At 48.7% G+C, this 20,390-nt stretch overlaps 1 protein-coding gene across 2 annotated transcripts; it reads right to left on the bottom strand.

Annotated features, from left to right (window-relative positions):
- Positions 1 to 5,102: 5,102 nt before the first annotated feature.
- Positions 5,103 to 15,711, bottom strand: UTS2B (urotensin 2B). 2 transcript variants are annotated; one of them, XM_064152672.1, is made up of 5 exons: positions 15,557 to 15,711; positions 12,470 to 12,571; positions 8,273 to 8,310; positions 6,881 to 6,974; positions 5,103 to 5,195 (listed from the first exon to the last, which is right to left on the bottom strand). In XM_064152672.1, exons 1-5 carry the CDS (start codon positions 15,708 to 15,710, stop codon positions 5,170 to 5,172), a joined length of 414 nt encoding a protein of 137 aa, XP_064008742.1. In that variant the 5' UTR covers position 15,711; the 3' UTR covers positions 5,103 to 5,169. The 2 variants fall into 2 exon arrangements, with proteins under 2 accessions (XP_064008742.1, XP_064008743.1); XM_064152673.1 differs by having other exon boundaries at positions 15,587 to 15,711.
- Between the last annotated feature and the right edge of the window lie 4,679 nt (positions 15,712 to 20,390).

Below are 20,390 nucleotides of genomic sequence, written 5' to 3'. Positions count from 1 at the left end.
ACTTCCTTCCCAGCCTCATCACTCTCCTCTGGCCCCACTCCAGCCCCTCAATATCTCTCTTGCAGAGAAGGTTCCAGAGCTGCACACACTGCTGAGGTTGAAGCCTCACCAGTGCCAGTACAGGGCAGAATGGCAGCCCTGGTGCTGCTGGCCACACTACTCCTGATACAGGCCAAAATGTCATTGGCCTTCCATGCCAGCTGGGCACACTGCTGGCTCATGCCAGTTGTCACCCAGCACTACCAGGTCCCTCTCTACCAGGCTGCTCTCCAGGCACTCATCCTCCAGTCTGTAGTGCTGCATGGGATCATCACAGCCAAAAAGTAAGACCCTGCACTTGGCCTTGTTGAACCTCATCCCATTGACCTCAGCCCATCAACCCTGCCTGGCCAGGGCTCTCTGAAGTGTCTCCCTACCTTCCAGCAGATCCACATTGTCCCCAGCTTGGTGTCATCCAACAATTTACTAACGGTAGACTCGATCCCCTCATCCAAGCCATCACTAAAGATGTTGAATAGAGTTGTTTAGGGCACTTTGAATACTGACTCTACTGACACTGTGAGTACTAAAGTTACTCACACTACAGAATCATAGAATCAGTCAAGGTTGGAGGGGATCACAAGGATCACCCAGTCCCAACCTCCCTGCCACAGGCAGGGACACCTCACACTAGATCAGGCTGTCTACAGCCTCATCCAGCCGGGATAAGACTTCCACCACCTCCCTGGGCAACCCATTCCAGGCTCTCACTATGAAGACTGACTCTACTGACACTGTGAGTACACTAGGAGCTAATCTGAGCCAGAACTGTGAGAATGCCTTAGTACTTGTCCTGATGTTTTTCAGTAGTCTCTCTCTCACCTCAAGACCATATTTAGACATGTTTTTATCATATGGCATGCCCTGCAGTGTGGAGAGATTCCTAGCTTCCTCTCTAATACTATTCCCTCCTCCTTATGAATAACATAGGATAGAGGCCAAGTATGAAGTCACCAACTTCCTCAGCCATCTGCATCCTCTGCCTTATTTTAGCCTCTTGGTGTGTGCACAGGGCATAATCAGACACCCAACTCCAAAAGTTCAAGTGGTTTTCTCTCTGATTAAACGTAAACATGTCTTCTTCACTTCATTTTGGAGTAAAACAGGTTCTCTTAAATCCTCTTCCATGCTTTTCTGTTCCCTACAGATTATAAAATACAGCTGAAGAGAGCTGTTTGCTGGCATTCCAATGCTCAGATTCCCAGCTGATGCGTTCTAAACCTCACATGCTCCTTCCTGGACTTTGTCTGTGTCAGTTCAATTCCTTGGATTGCTATTTTTGGGTATAAATCATCCTTAACATTGCAAAAGAAGGTCCATTGAGAGAGGTATTATGTAGGGCTAAGGGAAAAAAACTGTTCTTGCCAAACACCCTCCATTAGGCAGAGAGTAAGGCTGGAGATAGGAGCTGAGTGTTGATTTCCCCATCTAGTATGAGGCACAAAGCAGCTGGCCAGCAACTGGCAAAACAGGGGCAAGCAGAGTCAGCTTCTCAATCAGCTGCAGAAAAGAGGCTGAGAAGTCAGTGAGTCTTTGAAGTTAAAGGTGTTTTGAGGCTGCAGACCTTAGTGCAATTGGTGGGAGCTGAGGCTTGCACTCAGAATGGCAAGTGCAGTCTAACTCATGTCTGCAAGGGGGTAATGCTCAGTCACAGCAGAGGCCTTTCCCTTTTCCTTCTTGCTTACAGCCCTGCTCTGAGACCAGGACTAGCCCAGCCACAGAAAACTTGCATGAAACTTTGCTTTTCTTACCATCTCTAATGCAGGCTAATGCTGCTGAGAGCAGCTGCACCAATTAATTAATCACATCAAGAGGTGCTCTTCTCTTTCCCACCAGGCAGAACACTTCCTAGCTGATTTAGGTGATCATTCCTCCTTGGCTGGGTGAGTTGTCAGTACTTGGGTGTGCAGTGAAACACCAGAGCTGCTTTCCACAACAAGCTTTTGAAAGCCACAGAAAGAAAGAAGAGCTCTAAGTCCATATGTGGTCATCTTGGGTTTTCTCTCCCCTCTTTTTCCCTCTGCTGCCTCTGCCCATTTTCTGCCCTTAAGCTTGCAGGTGAGAGCTCTGAGAGCCAGGCTGAGTGGGTGCATGTAGGCAGGCTGACTCAAGACAACGTTTTCTCTCTGTGCAATGCAGCCTCAAGCAAGGCCAGACCCTGTCCTCTGCAGTGCACTAGCAGCACCTATCTTGACCCTGCCCTTGCACTGAACTCATCCAGACGGTCTGCAGATAATCTGCTTGCAAGGCAGCTGCATGTATGGGGCATGGGCAGATTATGGAAGCCATGACCTGGCCACCCATACAGCTGTCTGTCAAAAGCAGTATGCACAGAGTTGTGTTTTTGGAGGCTCAGATCAGAGGAATCCAATAGATGGTGGTTTTGCAAAGACACTGCTGGGCTGTTGTCTCCTAACAGGTGGCAGGTACCAGCCTGAGCTTCCAAACAAAGAGAGGTTCCAAAGCCTGTGAGCTGTGGGTGGAAAAACTTCCTATCTGAAGGGTGATGTGAAAGCAGTGTCCAGAATGGTGCTGCTTGGAAGTGGGAGCTGGAAGTTTCAATCCCAGTCTTGGCTGCCACCTCGCTGTGTGGATTACTTAGGAGAAAGCAGCAGCCTGCCTGTGCCTCTGCCTTGGCCACCACTGAGCCACACTGAGCTCTCCTGTGGCTCAAAAAGCACTCATTAAAATCCATACATTGGCAAGTGCTGGTTAAAATGTGATCCAAAGGCTGAACACCACCAATTGTTCTTCTGTGGATGGTCTTGGATAGCTTCAGTCAGGGTGCACAGCATGGAGGTCAACAGAGGTGAAACAAGGATATGCTGAAGCATGCACTGCAGGTTAGATGTGCCCTGGGATGCCTGTTTGCAATTCCACTCAGATGCCCATGAGGATTTTCTGCTAATAAATCAATGTGGCCTACTAGAATGTCTAAGGGAAATCCTTGTCATTATTGCCTGTGAGTCATTAACTTTAGCAATGGTGAAGGCCTCAGTGTGGGTGAGCCACGAGCAGCTACAATGTGGAGGTGGCATCTGAGAAGGAGTTTCTGTTCTGTGTGCTTTAGAGAAGGGACAGGAGCCCTGCCTGTTGAGGTGAGCCTAGTGAGAGCATCATCACCTTTGGTTCGAGTTAGTGAAAGAATTGCTTTCGGCACTGCTTCATCACTGCAGCAGAAGCAGCTAACACAGCAGCACAGAGCACCTCTGAGGCAATAGTGGAGTAGTCTGGGTGCCACGAGCACTTAAGTCATACAGAGTCAGAGATTGATAGGAGTTGGAAGTCACCTGAAAAGCTCATCCAGTCTAACCCCCCTGTCAGAGCAGGATCACTTAGGACAGGTCACACAGGAACATATCCAGGCAAGTTTTGAATGTCTCCAGAGAAGGAGACTCCAAAGCCTCTCTGGGCAGCCTGTTCCAGTGTCTTGTCACCCTCACACTGAAAAAGTTTTTTATCTTATATTCACATGGAGCCTCCTCTGCTCCAGCTTGCACCATTACCCCTTGGCCTGTCATTAGACATCACTGAGCAGAGCCTGGCTCTGTCCTGACACTGCCCTGCACATCTTTATCAGCATGAATAAGGTCACCCCTAAGGCTCCTCTGCTCCAAGCCCCAGGTCCCTTAGCCTGTTCTCAGCAGGGAGATGCTCCACTGCCTGCAGCATCTTTGTGACTTTGCACTGGACTCTTAACTGTGCTGAGAGGATGTAGCACACATGTGGATTCTAAGGCAGCGCTCAGCAGCCTGGTGCGCTGCCCTCCAGGGAATTACTGTGTCCAGAAGCAGAGCAAACACTTAGAGAGTCACAGGCTCTATTTCTTTTCCTGGCTTGTGGGTGAGTTGTCACACTGGGTCAGAAAATCATAGCTGCAGCTAGCAGGTAACAGATGGAGCCTGCTGCTCTGGCCTTTCATTGCACTGTGATTTCCTGCAAGCTGAAAGCATCTGAGCTGAATGCCAGCTACGGGCACTCAGTGCAGCTCTTGTAATACCCTTCCCTTTCAGCTGGAGCTCAGGGAGTGACAGGACTAGGGGGAATGGAGCAAAACTGGAGGTGGGTAGGTTCATCCTGGACATGAGGAGGAAATTGTTCAGCATGAGAGTGGTGAGAGCCTGGAATGGGTTGCCCAGGGAGGTGGTTGAGGCCCCATCCCTGGAGGTGTTTAAGGCCAGGCTGGATGAGGCTGTAGCCAGTCTGATCTAGGGTAGGGTGTCCATGGTTAGAACCAGCTGGTCCTTGTGGTCCCTTCCAACTCTGACTGATTCTATGATTCTTGCACATATCGATGAGGAACACCAAACTCTCATTCCCAGTTCTGGTTGAAAGGAAGAGCTGCATTCTCAAGCCCATTAAAACAGGACACTGATGCTCAACCTGTTGTGTTCAATGAGAGGCTTTTTTCCACTGCAAACATCACGGGAACCACTAAGGAGACAAGTGCTGCCATGAGATACTCTGCAGAGGTTAAGAAAGAAACCAGCATCTGCTTCTGTGCAACAGAAAATCTTTATTGGAATGATATCCAAAGGATCCAGACTCCTGTGCCTGTCCTCTCCCAGACCTACTGCGTACACTGACAGGACGTGATGAGGAACAGCTCCGGCTCAGCAAGCTGGGGCAGGCAGCTTTGAACCCTTCATGTTACACCCAGTCTGCCTTCCTGTCCCAACAGCAGGTATTAGGTCATCACAGACCTGCTCGTAGGAGGTGACTGGAAACCCAGACACCACTGTGAGTAACGTCTGCAGATGTCAGCAGAGACCCAAGTGCAGGGGAGCTGAGTGAGTGCTTTGTGCCTTGGAGGACCTGGTGAGAAGGGAAGGAGTGTACGGTGGCAGCAGACTGAATGGCACACACAGGACAGCAAGGGAAGTTTGGCAGCATCTTCCAAGTAGAAGATCTCAGCAGGGTAAATCTTAGAGGAAGGAAGAGTGGAGGGTGGCAGAGGGCTACAGGCCCCTTTCACAGTCCTCATTAGACTTGGCTGTGATGCGGTCACAGAGGATGGCATCCAAGCTAGCAGTGTGATGAGGAAACAGAACAAACAACTCTGGACACATTAATACTCAGCAAGGGAGTTTGGGGAAGGGCTCATCTTCAGCCTCCAGCCCTGGCAAGCCCTCAGATGCAGTATTTCCAAAAGCAGGCTGGGAAGGGATACAAGAGAAGGATGTTAGCACCCAAGGGACTTTTTCCATCTCCTCACTCCAGACCTGGAGTGGGATTCCAAAGCCTCGGATCTTGAGAGAGCTGAAGTGCGAAGGCAGCGTGGTGGTCTCTGGGCACACCTCAGTAACCAACTTTGACTTCATAAGAACACTTTCAGGAAGTGTTTCTGTTACCTGCTATAGTGTAAATAAGAAGTCTAAAGGTTGCTTCCATGTTGCTCATTTCATAAGGGTTTGCTTCTCATGTTGCACTATTCCAGCAATATCAGGAATCAGCTTTTGCTTTCCTGTCTACTGACCTGCAATTGCTGCCTCAGAGGTTTGTGCAGGGTTTGTGACCTGTGACTAAGTGGAAGAGCAGGGTTCTGACTTGGAGAGACCAGATCTGGTCCTTAAAACACTTCTACAATCTCTATTACTCTGTGGCTAACTTTTCTCCAAGCTATAATGATCTCTGTGGGATTATCTAAGAGGAGCAGTTTAGGGAAGGCTGCACCTTTTGGTGCCCTACCACCAGCATGCCCTGTTCTTTGACTCCTGTGTGAGTCTCCTGTTGTAAAGTATGAGAAATTATTTCTACCTGTATTTTGAAAGCATGGTCTTGGGAGAAAGCTTCTCCTGAATCAGCAGTGCTCATACTGAGGTGTGAGCTCCACCCAGACCTTAGATGAAGGCAAAGATTCTCTGCTCTTATTTCTGCCAGAATCTGATTTAAACCTGGCAGGGGAACGTACTTTTATCTACATTTGAACCTTCCAGACTGGTAAGGGCATGAATTAGATTAGTCAAATTAATGACAGCCTCCAGGGTTGCTTATAATTTGCAGATTGCCTAAGGTCCACCCAAGAACTTAAAGCAAGCCTTGAACAAAAGGGTTTTCTCTTGGCTGCCTGGCAGGCTGTCAGCTTGCATGTGCACAGAGCACATGGGCTCAGGGCAGAACTAGCTCTTCTAAGCCACATCTGGCATCAGTGACTTCTGGTCGACAGCTGCCAGTGCTTTGTGGGGGAATTCACTGGAAGCCAGCACGAACTGGCTTGTCTACGTGCTGGTCAGGACAGCCTTGCAGAAGCACTTGGTGCAGTGTGCTCCTCAGTCACTGGATACAGACTGGACAAACCTTAGAGACCAACTGGAAGACCTACCAGATCTTAGCTGGTTGATTTCACATCCTTTCTAGCTGCTTTTCAGCAGCACAAACAAGTGCTCCTTTTTTCTCTGTAGGGAGGCACTGCCCTTGGCAGAGGAGAATGTGTGCAGCCCACATGCCTCATTATGCCTTCAGCACCAGCTCTGTGCCCAAAGCAAAGCCACGGGTGCACTGTGGGGACATGCTCACAGGACACTCACACCCCTTCAAGACAAGCACTCATTGCTCATGTAACCTCATGCTTCTCTGTGAAGAGAAGGGGCAACACTGACTGCCTCCAGTGAGGTTCTGGGCGTGCAGACCTCAGCAGCAGACAGGGTTGAGTTCTCAGGGCCTCTCAGCAGAGGCTAAATCAGCCAGTCATTAACAAGACAGGGACAGAACTACTAAAAAAGTTGCCAAGGTAGTTTTTAAGCACACTGGAAGCAAGTTTGCTGTCACTGTCTTTGTTGGAGACAAGAAGCCCTGGAGCTGAAAGCTGCAGGATGGTGCAGGGCTCTAACCCAAAGCTTACCTCGTTTTCTGGGCTGGGACCCTGAGAGACTTTCCAAGGCATAAGCTACCTCTGACCCTTCCTCAGTTGAGAGCTGATCCTTCAACTTCTCCAGCTGTTTGGAAGGAAACACAGCAGTGAACAAATGTCCTGTCATGAGGAGCTCCACAGCATGCTGGCAAGTGCAAGGCATCTCAGAGGCAGGTGGTACAGGCAGCTTGGCTGGCAGCTTCACTGGGGAGGACAAAGTCTTTCCTGGAGCAGGACCATTCCAGGCCTTTGGACCTCTTACATGTCCTCATGCTCTCCTCCATTAAGCTGCTTGTTTGGTGGCAGCAATGTTCTTCCTTCCCACCCCAGGGTGCAAACCCCTGTGGAGAGGAGGATGTGTAGAAGGATATTGCACCGAGAGTCAACTCAGTGCTGGAGGTCTCCAGGCAGCCACACACTACAGAAAAGAGAGCTTCTCCATTGCTTTGTGTTGTTCCTCCCCTCCCTTACTCCCTATTCTCACTAGCATCCCTTCACTATAACATAGGCAGTTCACAGTATTTCTGCTCCATCTGTAGGAGCTCTTTTTTAGTAGACTGGGAATATTTACACTGGTCACTTAGACTTCCACTCTGGCAAAGTCACTCCTGGGTAGACAGAGCTTAATATCCCTCAGCACTGGAGCAAGGGGCTAGTGTAGGAGTTGGCAGCTTCCTGCCTGGCATGCCACACTGATTTTACAGTCTGAAGTACCAGGTGGAACCCTCCAGGATCCACATGAACAGCTAAACTTAGCCTGGGAAAGAGGCAAAAAAGGGCTTGTGGGGTTTGAGGCACAGTGGGAGCTGTGTCAAGTTTGCTGCACAACTTTGCCTGTTTGTGGGCATTGGCTGTAGGATGAGGCTTTCCCTTGCTGTCTCTCTCTGTGTGTGTGCACTCTGCAGAGCACAGCAGGGCTATGACCATGGCTGGGACTTCCCTTACTGGAAAAGATGCCAGACAAAAGTCATTCTGGATTGAGTGTACAGTGTCTATCTTTCTTTCTTCTATCTGTTATACAATGCAGCTAGCTGCTATGGCACCTAGGAAGGCAGCATCACCTCCTCTTCTCCCTCCCTTCTCTCCAATGGAGATTTCTTTTGATATGAATTGTTTTCCTGGCACAGCTTCAAATGGCCTTCTGCTGGAGGTAGCGACCTCAGCTTTCAAAGAGAGCCTTGCTCTCTTCGTTTCTTCCAGCTTGTGCAGCTCTTCAGCTCAGGTTCTGCTTTTCTCTTTGTGTGATAAACGTTTGCACTGCAGTAGAAGAGTGCAGAGAGGCAAGATGCAAAGATAGAAGAGGGCGTAAAGACAGTAGGCAGAGCTGTTTAGCTCTTCATAAAGCAGCATGCATTTATGTGGCTGTGCATTTGTTCCTCTCACCTGTTCAAGCTCTTCCAATTTCTTTGCCAGCTCCCAGTCTGCAAAAAAGGAGAGAGTGGTATTGGTATCTGCACTGCTTCCCATACCTTCTGCACTGCTTCCCAAAACCAGTTTCTCCGTTTAACCTCTTCAAGAGTTGGCAAGAAAAGACTTAGTCTTAAGCAGTTCCTGTTAGTGATCCCCCAATGTGTGGTAGCAGAAACAATGACAGGCAAGCAGGCTTTGTCTGCTGAGTTCTGTGGACTTTACCCTAATTCTCCATTACAAAGGAGGCTTCTTTATCATTTCCTAGGCTCTAGGAGATGTGTGACCACATCTTAAGTGAATCTCTTTGCTGCTTCTTAATGTTCGTCCTGATAACAGCAAACGTCTAATGCTGGCTTTCTGGTCACTGGCCTTTCACATGAAATCCCGCTGCTTCCTTGAAGAATTATTTGTACTCACATTGCTCATGCAGGCAGAAGTCAGAAGACACAGATTTAGCCTAGCAAACGCCAGGGTTGGCAGAGTGGAGCAACAGGGAAAAACAGCACATCAGTGAGGGCATGGATGGCAGGCTTCTGAGTGTTAGGGGAGCACAGGCATTTGAGGATCAGCTTTATAGATCAGATGTAAGAGATGTCAGCACTGTGCTAAAGTGCCAAAAAAAACTATGAAGATGGATGAATTAACTGCCCTGAGATATCCCCTCCAAGACTGGAGGAGAGTTAAGTGCCTATGAATAGCATCTAAAACCTCCACCTGCACCAGTGAGGACCTAGAAAGCAAAAAGGAAAGCTGCAGGAAGAGACAGAGAATTTCAGTCTCACTCCTCTTGAGGATAGAGACACCTTGTTCTAGACTCCAAATAATGTCAAAACCATAGAATCACAGAATCAGTCAGAGTTGGAAGGGACCACAAGGATCATCTAGTTCCAACCCCCCTGCCATGGGAAGGGACACCCTACCCTAGATCAGGCTGCCCAGAGCCCCATCCAGCCTGGTCTTAAACACGAGGTGAGGAGAAAGTTCTTCACTGAGAGAGTCATTGGACACTGGAATGGGCTGCCCGGGGAGGTGGTGGAGTCGCTGTCCCTGGAGCTGTTCAAGGCAAGGTTGGACGTGGCACTTGGTGCCATGGTCTAGCCTTGAGCTCTGTGGTAAAGGGTTGGACTTGATGATCTGTGAGGTCTCTTCCAACCCTGATGATACTATGATATTATGATACCTCCAGGGATGGGGCTAGAGCCTCATCCAGCCTGGCCTTAAACACCTCCAGGAATGGGGCCTCAACCACCTCCCTGGGCAACCCATTCCAGGCTCTCACCACTCTCATGCTGAACAACTTCCTTCTCACGTCCAGGATGAATCTACCCACCTCCAGCTTTGCTCCAACAACAAACCAGTTTGTTTGGTTGGTTTATTTTTAATAAGCTAGATAAAACAGTGGCAAGCACCACGGTAAAAATGAACTTGGTGAGAGCTGAGTGACTGGACTAAAGCAATTCCCCTGGGAGGAGAAGGCAAAGTGATTAGCTGGTTTGAAGTGCCAGTTTGGGGAGAAAAAAAACACACACTAAAAGAAGCAGAAGAGCCAGGAAAGAGCTGAAGAATATCTCTGCTGGGCCTCACAGAGAAGGCCAAAAATGAGCCCTGGAAGTGCCTCCTTTGTCTGCTCCTAGTGTGCCAGCAGGTGATGGTCTGCAACTTCAGCTGGATTTTGGTGCTCAGTTCCCCCTGGTTTCAGACACAGAGACTTGAGGTGGTTTGGTTTTTTTTTAATATTTGAAATTGAGCAGGAGGGTGCCAAGAAATTGCTGCCTGCCTTCTCAGCTTCTTCTTTGAAAAGGAAACAATTCAGTTGAAAATATATTGAGTCCTTTTGGACAGACACAGAACAGGCAGCAGTTCCTAAGCAAATCCATTACACCAGGGCTTGGTTGGAGAGAAGGTCTGAGGATGGGCTGGGAGCCAGGAGGTGTGGGCTCTGCTGCTGGCACTGCCAGCACTGACCTCAAGCAGACTCCTCTCAAGGCTGTCTTTACACATTCATAAGGTAGAGACAGCCAGACCTGCATATCAACAAGGCAAAAGTGCCACTTAAGATATAATGAAGATGATGATGATTTTAGTATTGTCATTGTTATTATTCAACACATTTTTACCTCTTGCAGAGTTTCAGGTGCCTATTTTGGCTCCACTTCCCTCAAGCCATAAGCTTGGCCAATGACTGCTATGAATAGAAAATGAACAGTGGTCGAAATTTGGAACAGATTATCTCAGGCAGGGGGAAGGAAGTTAATTTATGGGCGAAGCTTTGAGAAACTGCCTGCTGTAAATCCTCTGTCTGGGCTCTGCTCAGAGATTCAATATATTCAATTGTCTGGCATAAAATGCAGCCTATCCTCCAGGAGTAATAAGTGCAGTAATCCATAAACCTATCATAAAAATGTTATTTCTTGAATGCATCCCCTCTGCAAGAAGAATGCCCTTGTTAGCATAAGGACTTGATTTATTTGTGTGTATTTATTTGTCCCAGGATTGTTTAACCACTGCCTTGCTGCATTAACAAGAGGTTGGGGACGAGCACTGAGTGAGTTTGACGAATGGGTTGTTTTAGAACAACATTTTTGCTGGGCTCTGATCTTGGCTCTTTTCACAGAGAAAAGAAGCTTCCTGCTCTGAGACCACCACGTAGAGCCCCAACCTTGCCCTGGCTGCTGTGGCCATGGGAACAGCTGCCCCCTGGAATCTATGAGGTGCTTGCGATCGCTGCATGTAGTGTCACGGGAAACCCAAGTTCCTTTCCAGTAAGTCTGACTTGAGCCACATTACATTTGGTATCTGTTCACTGAGCAAAGACAGGAAGAGCCTCCATGTGGCCCCTCTTTGGCCTCTCTGCTGTGGCTGAAACACTCATGGCCTCAACCCCTTCTAGCAGCAGCGAGGGCTCAGGCGCAGATAGGAGCTCCCGCTACCCTTGTCCCAGCCTACTCTTGGGATCTCAGCCATGTGCTCTCTGTAAAAGCCCTGTGTGCTCACAATATACTGCTCATTTCAGCATGTTGACAGCACCCTGAGCTGTCTCTCAACAGCACAAGGGACTCTAGGAAGTGTGGGTCAGGAGGTGACTCCCAAGGATAGCCCAAACTCCACGCATAGCAGACAATATGTAAGGTCCTGCACCTGGCTGAGAGAAGAATGGCTCAAGAGTAGTGGTGAGGAGAAGGACTTGGGGGTGTCAGATGGTGACAAACTCCGCAGGAGCCAGCACTGGTCACTGGCAGCCCAATAGGCAGCTGTGTGCTGGCTGCTTCCAGAGCAGGGAGAGCAGCAGCACAGGGAGGGGATTCTGCCCCTCTGCTTTGCTGAAATCACACCTGCAGCACTGCCTCTAGTTCTGGTGCCAACAGCACAAGAACACCATCAGAATGTTGGAGCGGGTTTGGAGGAGGCCACAAAGATGGTCAGAGGGCTGGAAAACCTCCCCTATAGGGACAGGCTGGGAGGGTTGGGGTTGTTCAGCTTGGAGAAGAGAAGGCTACAGGAAGACCTTAGAGCTACCTGCCAGTACCTGAAGCAGGCTCCAGGAGAGCCGTGGAGGGACTTTCTACAAGGGCTGGGAGTGTCAGGATGAGAGACAATAGCTTTGAGCTGGAAGAGCATAGATTTAGACTGGATATTAGGAAGGAATTCTTTACAGTGAGGGTTGGGAGATGATGGAACAGATTTCCCAGAGAAGTTGTGGATATCCCCTCCCTGGAGGTGTTCAAGGCCAGGTTGGATGAGGCCTTGAGCAACCTGAGCTAGTGCAAGGTGTCCCTGCCCCTGGCAGCGGGGTTGCAATTGGATGATCTTTAAGATCCCTTCCAATCCTAACCACTCTGTGACTCCATGATTCATATCTCAGGGCTAGTCAGAACACAGGGGCTCAGCAGCATCTCTCCTTGCTCTCTCTGATGTCCACACACATGGTCCCTTGTTAGCCCAGTGCTGAGTGTCTGAGGGCATGTCTGATGGGTAGCTTTACACCGGATGGCAAAAGCAGACCCAGGATGTCCACAGTAGGGAACAGCTGAGATTAACCACGTGTAGGCACCACAGTGGGTGCTCCCACTTTGTGAGCAGCTGCTATTTGTGAGGCAGCTGAGGAGCAGGCTCCTTGCATTGGTGCAAACAGATGGATGGAGCAGAAATCTCCCACCCCCCTTTGCTTACCGATGTTTTCTGGCCTCCGCCATGCGAGTTTCTTATTCAGAAGCAGAGTCAGCAGAGTGTCCTCATGATTTGTGTCTTCTCTCTCTGGAAGCACTCGGTTCTCTGCAGCACATAAACCATACCTTTTTAATGACCAGAGAGGATGGACCCCCACAGCTCCCAACATCCAAAGGGAAATTAAGAAGGCTGCTAACAAGTGGAAGGAAAACATCTCCTGTCTGCTCTTTGTCAGGCTGGAAGGAGCTCGATGGAAGAGGAAGGTGTGTGAGCACAGAATACGCAGCCAGGGAGGGCTGTGCAGTGAAAGGGTGCAGCATGGGGAAGGCCTCTGCCAGCACTGGGCTGCTGGCCAGTCTCACTGCAGCCTCGTCAGCACGGCTGGCTGCAGAAAGATGGAGACATCACCTTGGTTTAGGCGGCCCAGACCTCCTCTGCAAGGCGGACGTAGAGAATGCCTCTGCAAAGCCACACAGCAACCCAAGAGATCCTCTCTTCTCAAAACCACAGGTGTTCCCCCACCTCCCCAGGGCTAGCAGAGGTGGGAACTCACTCCTCACGAGGGCTGAAGTGTGGGCACCACACCTTGCAGCCCTATGGTTCTGTTCCTGCATTCACTCATCCTTGGGAATGCTCTGATTGACAGTGGTATTAAAGGATTAGAGGTGTGGAGGAGTTTAAACTGAGCTTCTTTATCCCCTCTTACTGTAGGGCATGTAGAGGTTTTTTCTGTTTTCCAGGAAAAACCTCCTAAAGCTGCAGTCCTAAAGCAATTTGGACTTCTCTATGAGGCCACTTTAAGGAGCATTCTCTGAGGTTTTGCTTTGGCAGTTGTGGCTATGCCCTCAAATGAGTGGTTGTGAAAGTCAAACATTCAGCAGAAGCCAACAGATACCAGGGATGGGACTAATCAGTGCCCTGAAGGCTGTAAAACCCAGGACATATTTCCAGCATCATGTGAAACTTGAATGTTGCATTCAGTTTTGAGAATCCCAGCATGGAAGCCAGACTTTACAGATCTTTGATCTGAATGCCCCTGCCCCACCCAGACCCTACAAAGTCCTAGAAAATGCCAGCAGAATTCATGGAAAATACTAAGAAATTATGCAGAAAGGCATAAAAGATCTTTTAGACTTTGGCTTGCTCCTTTCAAAGAGGTGAGAAAGGAGAAAATGGTCTTGTCTAGTCACCAGCCCCACACAGCTGTACTTGTCTAGTCACCTGTCCCACACAGCTGTTCTTGACCAGTCACCAGCCCCACACAGATGTTCTTGTCTAGTCACCCGCCCCACATAGCTGTTCTTGTCTAGTCACCAGCCCCACATAGCTGTTCTTGCCTAGTCACCAGCCCCACATAACTGTTCTTGTCTAGTCACCAGCCCCACATAGCTGTTCTTGTCTAGTCACCAGCCCCACATAACTGTTCTTGTCTAGTCACCAGCCTCACATAGCTGTTCTTGCCTAGTCACCAGCCCCACATAGCTGTTCTTGTTTAGTCACCAGCCCCACATAACTGTTCTTGCCTAGTCACCAGCCCCACATAGCTGTTCTTGTCTAGTCACCAGCCCCACATAACTGTTCTTGTCTAGTCACCAGCCCCACATAGCTGTTCTTGTCTAGTCACCAGCCCCACATAACTGTTCTTGCCTAGTCACCAGCCCCACACAGCTGTTCTTGTCTAGTCACCAGCCCCACATAACTGTTCTTGTCTAGTCACTAGCCTTACACAGCTGTTCTTGTCTAGTCACCAGTCCCACACAGCTGTTCTTGTCTAGTCACCGGCCCCACACAGCTGTTCTTGTCTAGTCACTAGCCTTACACAGCTGTTCTTGTCTAGTCACCAGCCCCACACAGCTGTTCTTGTCTAGTCACCAGCCCCACATAGCTGTTCTTGACTAGTCACCAGCCCTACATATCTGTGATGGGATGAATGCAATTATATTGGATACACAGGAGACAAAACTTTTAGCCAGGTGAGCTTTAAGGAGGATGCTCAAGAGGATGTGGGAATCAGCTTCATCAGCCAGGGGCAAAAAAAGCAGAAGCAGAGGTGCCTTGTCCAAATTGGTGCTTCAAGTACTTGGCCAGATTCAACCCTGCCTCACGCTGCGGAGGAAGCTGCTGGTCCTGATTGTGATCTCTAGAAATAAACCTGGGGGAGTTAGCAGAGCTACAGGCTGTGGAGTGCTATAAACCTCAATCCTAGGCCTGAAAGACAGATATGATTTAAAAATAGCTACTTTTAGTCATTTGAGGGATTTGCTACAGGAAAAAAAAACAAACCACCACCAAAAAAAACTCCACTCTAATAAAAACTAACCAGAAGCAGTACTTAGATAGAGTGACCTCAGGAATGTTTTTGGTTGTCATTACAAAAATAAATAGGTGATATGAGAGGGGAAAAAAAATCATTAGAAATGGAATGTTATTTTCAAGCCTATATTTAGCTGCTCAGGTTTTGGTGTTTTTTTGGGGGAGGTTTGGTGGTGGTGGGTTTTTTTTTTCATTGCCAAGTCTCTCCAGGGAAGAAGATGAATGATTGACATTTCACTGCAGAATAAGTTGAAGCTGGGTGTAATTTAAATTACAGGAGAAGAACTTATGAAAAGAAGGTTCATGGATAAAAGAGAAAAAAAAATAAGAAGTTCAGCAGCACCCTACTACTGACATTTAAGAGCTGTAAAATCTCATGTGGTACATGTTGGCATTGCTACTCTCTGGTATTTCAATGTTTTCCTCGGGAAGTGTTCTTGTGGAAGAATCATAGAATGGTTTAAGTTGGAAGAGACCTCAAAGATCGTCCACTTCCAACCCCCTGCCGTAGGCAGGGACACCTCCCACTAGAACAGGTCTAGAGACAGTGCTGCCCTTACCAGATATCACCAGCTCCGGTGATAGCTGATCAGCAGAATGCATCCTACGACCAGCTGCAGCCCAGAAGGACAGCTTTAGCTCATCCTAATATGAGCAAGTCTCTGGGTAGCACCCCTCTGAGCTGACTGCTCAGCACAGCTCAAGGACCGGTTCCTTTTCTTTCACAGACATTGGCCATGGCAAGCAGCAAAGCAAAGCAAAAAGACAGCCACCTACCTGTGTCATCTAGGCTGTACTCCAGCTTACCTTGCAGCAAAAAAGGCTCTCCATGTGTAGATGGGATGCACAGAGTGGTGGTCAAGATGGTTAGCACTGCAAGGAACAGATGGGCAGACCACATCTTCTCCATCTTCCCACCGCCCAAAAGCATCCTCCCTTCAGGCACGGTGGAGGACTTCGATGCAACCCAGTGCCAGATGAGCTCACTTTTAAGAGGCAGTGGATGTGCTGTGATTGCAAATGGCCTTTGGAGGAGGGGAGGAAAAAAAAATATCTCTTGAGATATAATTCAACCTGTCAATATGATTCACTCCTTTGGGAGTGGACAGAACAAGCCAGTAACAGATGTCAGATGGAACCTGTTCAATAGATCTCCTATCAGACTGATCTAATGAATTCTGATGTTCCCCACAGGCATGCAGTGCCCATGCACGTTGACAAACATTCCACACGTACATGCATGGAAAAAAACCCAAAACCCAACCCCCAAATCTTTTCTGGGGTCTGCTGCTTTAATGGAGCTCAGACATGAGGACTCCCACACCAGCATGGAAGATTCGTCTAACCTCCAAGTCACCAAGTGTCATCAGTTCAGACAGAATCAGGTTAATGGGTTTTTGTCATTCATCATCTCACTTCCTAGCACCTATATTAATTAATTTGAGATATAATGAGTGCTGAAGTGGTGGGAAACAGAGAAGGGGAGCTCTTTTCATTTCACTGATTGGAGGATGTGGAGTGTGCGTCTTGCTCACCGTCACTTATGGCTTTGTCATCGAGAGAGGCATCACAGCCTTTTGGGGGGGTGATGGTTGAGTGGGGGAGTGCAGATTTGGCAGCAGATAGGGAATGCATCAAGGGTTGGCAACTGTCTTCAGGTTTTTCTTGAGGGGGGAGGGTAAAAAAGAAGTGGAAGGTCAGATGCTGGTTCTGGCTGCACAGGCATGCCTTATTCATTCAGAATGGAATCACAGAATGAATCAGGTTGGAAAAGACCTCTAGGATCATGGAGTCCAACCTATCACCTAACACCTTTCTAATTCACTAAACCATGGCACTAAGTGCCTCGTGCAGTCTCCTCTTAAACACCTTCAGGGATGGTGACTCCACCACCTCCCCAGCTACCCATTCCAATGCCAATCACTCTTGCTGTGGAGAACTTCTTCCTAACATTCAGCCTGAACCTGCCCTGGCACAGCTTGAGGCTGTGTCCTCTTATTCTGTCACTACTTGCCTGGCAGATTAGACCAACCCCACCTGGCTACAACCTCCTTTCAGGTAGTTGTAGACAGCAATGAGATCACCTCTGAGCCTCCTCTTCTCCAGGCTGCACACCCCCAGCTCCCTCGGCCTCTCCCCATGGCGCTGTGCTCCAGCCCCCTCCCCAGCCTTGCTGCCCTTCTCTGGACACGTTCAAGCACCTGAACAAAGCATAGAGGCACATTAAAGCTGTTCCATGCCTTCTCAGGTCATGACTACCTCTTGGTTTGGCTTCTATTTGTCACCTGTCCATCACTATCGATCAGGGACCTGCTGCTAGTTTGCTATTACACTTTTCTTACCAAGAAAACTGTTGTGACACTGACAGGGCTAAACTTTGTTCTTCACTTTTGCTTCCTCTGCAGAACTGAATCCTCTGTACTATGCCTTGGCAAGCTCTGTCCTGTACACAGACTCCTAATGAATCACTTTTTGTGCTTTTTTGGACACCACATTATGCCAGGTTACCCAGCACAGCTTTGTCTGACACTATCTGCACTTCATCTTAACTAAAAGACAATATTATTTCCATGTTTGGGCTTTTGGCTTCTGGCCTCCAGCTCTCACTCCAGCTTGCTGTGTACCTTGGATAGCCATGGAATGACTAACCTCTTAATATCCCTTTCAAAACTCACTTCTTCTGAGAAAAACTGAGGAAGAGAGGCTCTGATTTCTTGCCCAAAGTGCCTATGAAAACAAACGTGGTGCTTCCATTAGGGAATACTTCTCTACTGGGGAAACAGTCCCCAGATTTTCTCTGTAGGTGTCCAAATAACCCAAATCTATCTCGCCTCTTAGTACTGTGAGACCAGTAAATCAACCAGGCAATGTCCTCCCCTTCTTCACAAAGTCCCATTTGGAATGAGGGATGCCTGTGTCCCACTGGGAGCACTTTTCCAGCCATCTCCCTAAGTTGCAAACTGGTTGGAGGTAAGTGACCTCCATGAAGCACAGGTCATAACTTAATTAACACCTTACAGAAGAGTCCAGGGTGGACAACAGCAGCTCTGGCTCAAAATTCTGCTCTTGAGGAAAGAGCTTGGCACCCAAATGGCTTTACAGGTCCTACCAGTCTGTCTTGAGAGCTGCTGTGAAATGGACTTTGCCTTACAGGTTTCCCCATCTCATCTAAGTTCATGCAGAATCCACAGATCTCTGACTGGCTTTTCCTGGCCTTGGCTGTAAGACACAATGAACTCTTGGCAGAGTCTTTCAGGAAGATGAGCTGCTCCCTGGAATTTCCTCTTTCTTGCAGTTCTGGGTCACTGCAGTTGTCCAGCCCCCAAAGTAACTCACATGTAGAGTGTGCCAGTCCCTGCAAGGGAGGGCCTGAGGAAGGTGTGGGGCTACCATTCTACATTTACATCCTAGCAGGGAGATCACTAAATGCTGTGAGAGGTGGATGCTCTCAGCGGGTGGGTGAGTGGGTAGATGCCTGACAGCCGCTGCCAGACACTAGGGAAGCATTTGCTGTAGTTATCAGATGGTTGCTTTGCAGTCTTAGGCTTCTGCCAGACTTCCACCTGGAAAATTCCTTTGCTTTTAGCCCATTTCTCCAGGTGCTAGAAATACTGTCACATTTTATGGTTCATCCTCGACTACAAAACAACAGAGTCTCCATACTCCTGCTATTGCTATTCCTTCCCTCAGTGAGGATGTCTTCTACATCATCCCCCAAGCACTCATGTCTAGAGCTTGAAAACAGGAACAATATGAAGGTGTGAGCATCATCTCTACCTTCCACATTCATATGTTGTCTAAGCCTCTTCATGTAGAAGTTTCTCTTTTCACAGAGCTATGCAGACTTCAGGGACACAAAAACAACCAAACTGGAAATCTGCCAGCAACAAAACAACATAGTCTCCACTCTCCTGCTATTCCTTCCCTCAGTGATGATGTCTTCTACATCATCCCCCATGCACTCATGTCTAAAACTTGAAGACAGGGACAATACAAAGGTGTGAGCATCATCTCTACCTTCCACATTCCTATGTTGTCTAAGCCTCTTCATGTAGAAGTTTCTCTTTTCACAGAGCTATGCAGACTTCAGGGACACAAAACCAAGCAAACTGGAAATCTGCCAGGGGTGGGCAATACCAACCAACCCAGACAGCAAGAATGGAGAGGACTGGGCACAGGTAGATGCCACTGCATCAGCTCTGAGTGTGAGAGAGAGGGCCCTGAGGCTGTTAATAGACCTGACCACTCTTGGCCAAGGCTTCCTTCTGGTTCTGCTGGAGTTCTGATAAAGAAATGCTGGTCTGTAGCCCCACTGTATCTTTTTACCTGCCCATGTTCTCTGCTGATCTGAACTCAGACCTGCAGGTTGACTTCCCTGCTTGACTTCAGACGTGCTCCACCGGTGTGACCTGTCTGGCTGTTTGACCCTGGTTGCTCTCTTCACCCTGGATCTACTTCAGCATCATGAGCTTCCCTGATCACTGGGACTCTTGATGGAATCTGGCTTCTCTCTCTGGCCTGCCCTGATTGCACCTCTTGGGATGGGTCCCTCTCCTTAAGCCAGCATTGCTGGCCTTGGCTGCTTGCTCCCTAGGGAGTGGCTGGCCCTTGATGTCCACAGACATTATCTTCCTCAAAACACTTAGCTTCTTCCTGTGCACAGAATCCTCTTCTCTGCCAGGTACACTCAGGGCAGTGAAGGCTTTCAAGCACATGAAATAAAGCCCCAATTTCTCTAAGGTCGCTTTGGGCTTTGCTGTTAACGCTAAGTAAGTTAAGATTCCCTCTAGAAGAGCTGCAGTCCCCAAATAACCTAATCTTAGTTTAAGCCCAAAGCATAGCCCCTCCTATCTCAGAGTAAACCCCAGATAAGGGGAAAATTCAGTGCACGCTTTGAGTGACTTGTGAGGTGCAGGAGGCAGTGTCGAGCTGCTGAAAGCAGGAGAACATGAAAGGGCTGCTTTCCAGAGCCAGCTTGCAGTGGCAGGTTTCCAGACCACTTCTTATGCAGTACATTTGGGGTTTGGAGCCAGAGAGAACTGCTTTCTTTTTAATTATTATTTTTATTCTTCTTTTCTCCACACCCCACCCCCCCCCCCCCCCTCTCAGAGCTTCCCAAGAGCACATAAAAACATCACATACATTGTGCACTTCAGATGAGCCCCAAAAGCATCTGTGGGGTTTGTCATGATCTTATGATCTCTACTCAAATGTAATTTGCTTGGTTCCAAAGCAAACAACCTGTTGTGAGAGGAACTGTGTGAGAGGACCTGTAAGAGAGGAGCCTTTGCTTAAGGCTGCAGGCCACACCTAGAGTACTGTGTCCAGTTCTGGGCTACTCAATTCAAGAGAGATGTTGAGATGCTGGAATGTGTCCAGAGTAGGGCAACAAAGCTGGTGAGAGGCCTGGAGCACAGCCCTGTGAGGAGAGGCTGAGGGAGCTGGGGGTGTGCAGCCTGGAGAAGAGGAGGCTCAAAGCAGACCTCATTGCTGTCTACAGCTACCTGAAGGGAGGCTGTAGCCAGGTGGGGTTGGTCTCTTCTGCCAGGCAAGCAGTGACAGACAGTGACCTGTATCTTCTGTGCCAGGACAGGTTTAGGCTGGACATTAG

The sequence above is a fragment of the Pogoniulus pusillus genome, chromosome 13 (assembly GCF_015220805.1).
Source record: "Pogoniulus pusillus isolate bPogPus1 chromosome 13, bPogPus1.pri, whole genome shotgun sequence".
Lineage (NCBI taxonomy): Eukaryota > Metazoa > Chordata > Aves > Piciformes > Lybiidae > Pogoniulus > Pogoniulus pusillus.
The sequence above is the reverse complement of the archived record's forward strand: the minus strand, read 5'-3'. Positions and strand labels throughout refer to the sequence as shown.

Coding starts and splice junctions, on each gene's coding strand:
- UTS2B (XM_064152672.1), bottom strand. CDS start 15,710: ATGCTTTTGGGCGGTGGGAAGATGGAGAAGATGTGGTCTGCCCATCTG. Junction 12,572..15,556: donor GTACAGCCTAGATGACACAG/GTAGGTGGCTGT, acceptor TATGTGCTGCAG/AGAACCGAGTGCTTCCAGAG. Junction 8,311..12,469: donor GCGGAGGCCAGAAAACATCG/GTAAGCAAAGGG, acceptor CCTTTTTTGCAG/ACTGGGAGCTGGCAAAGAAA.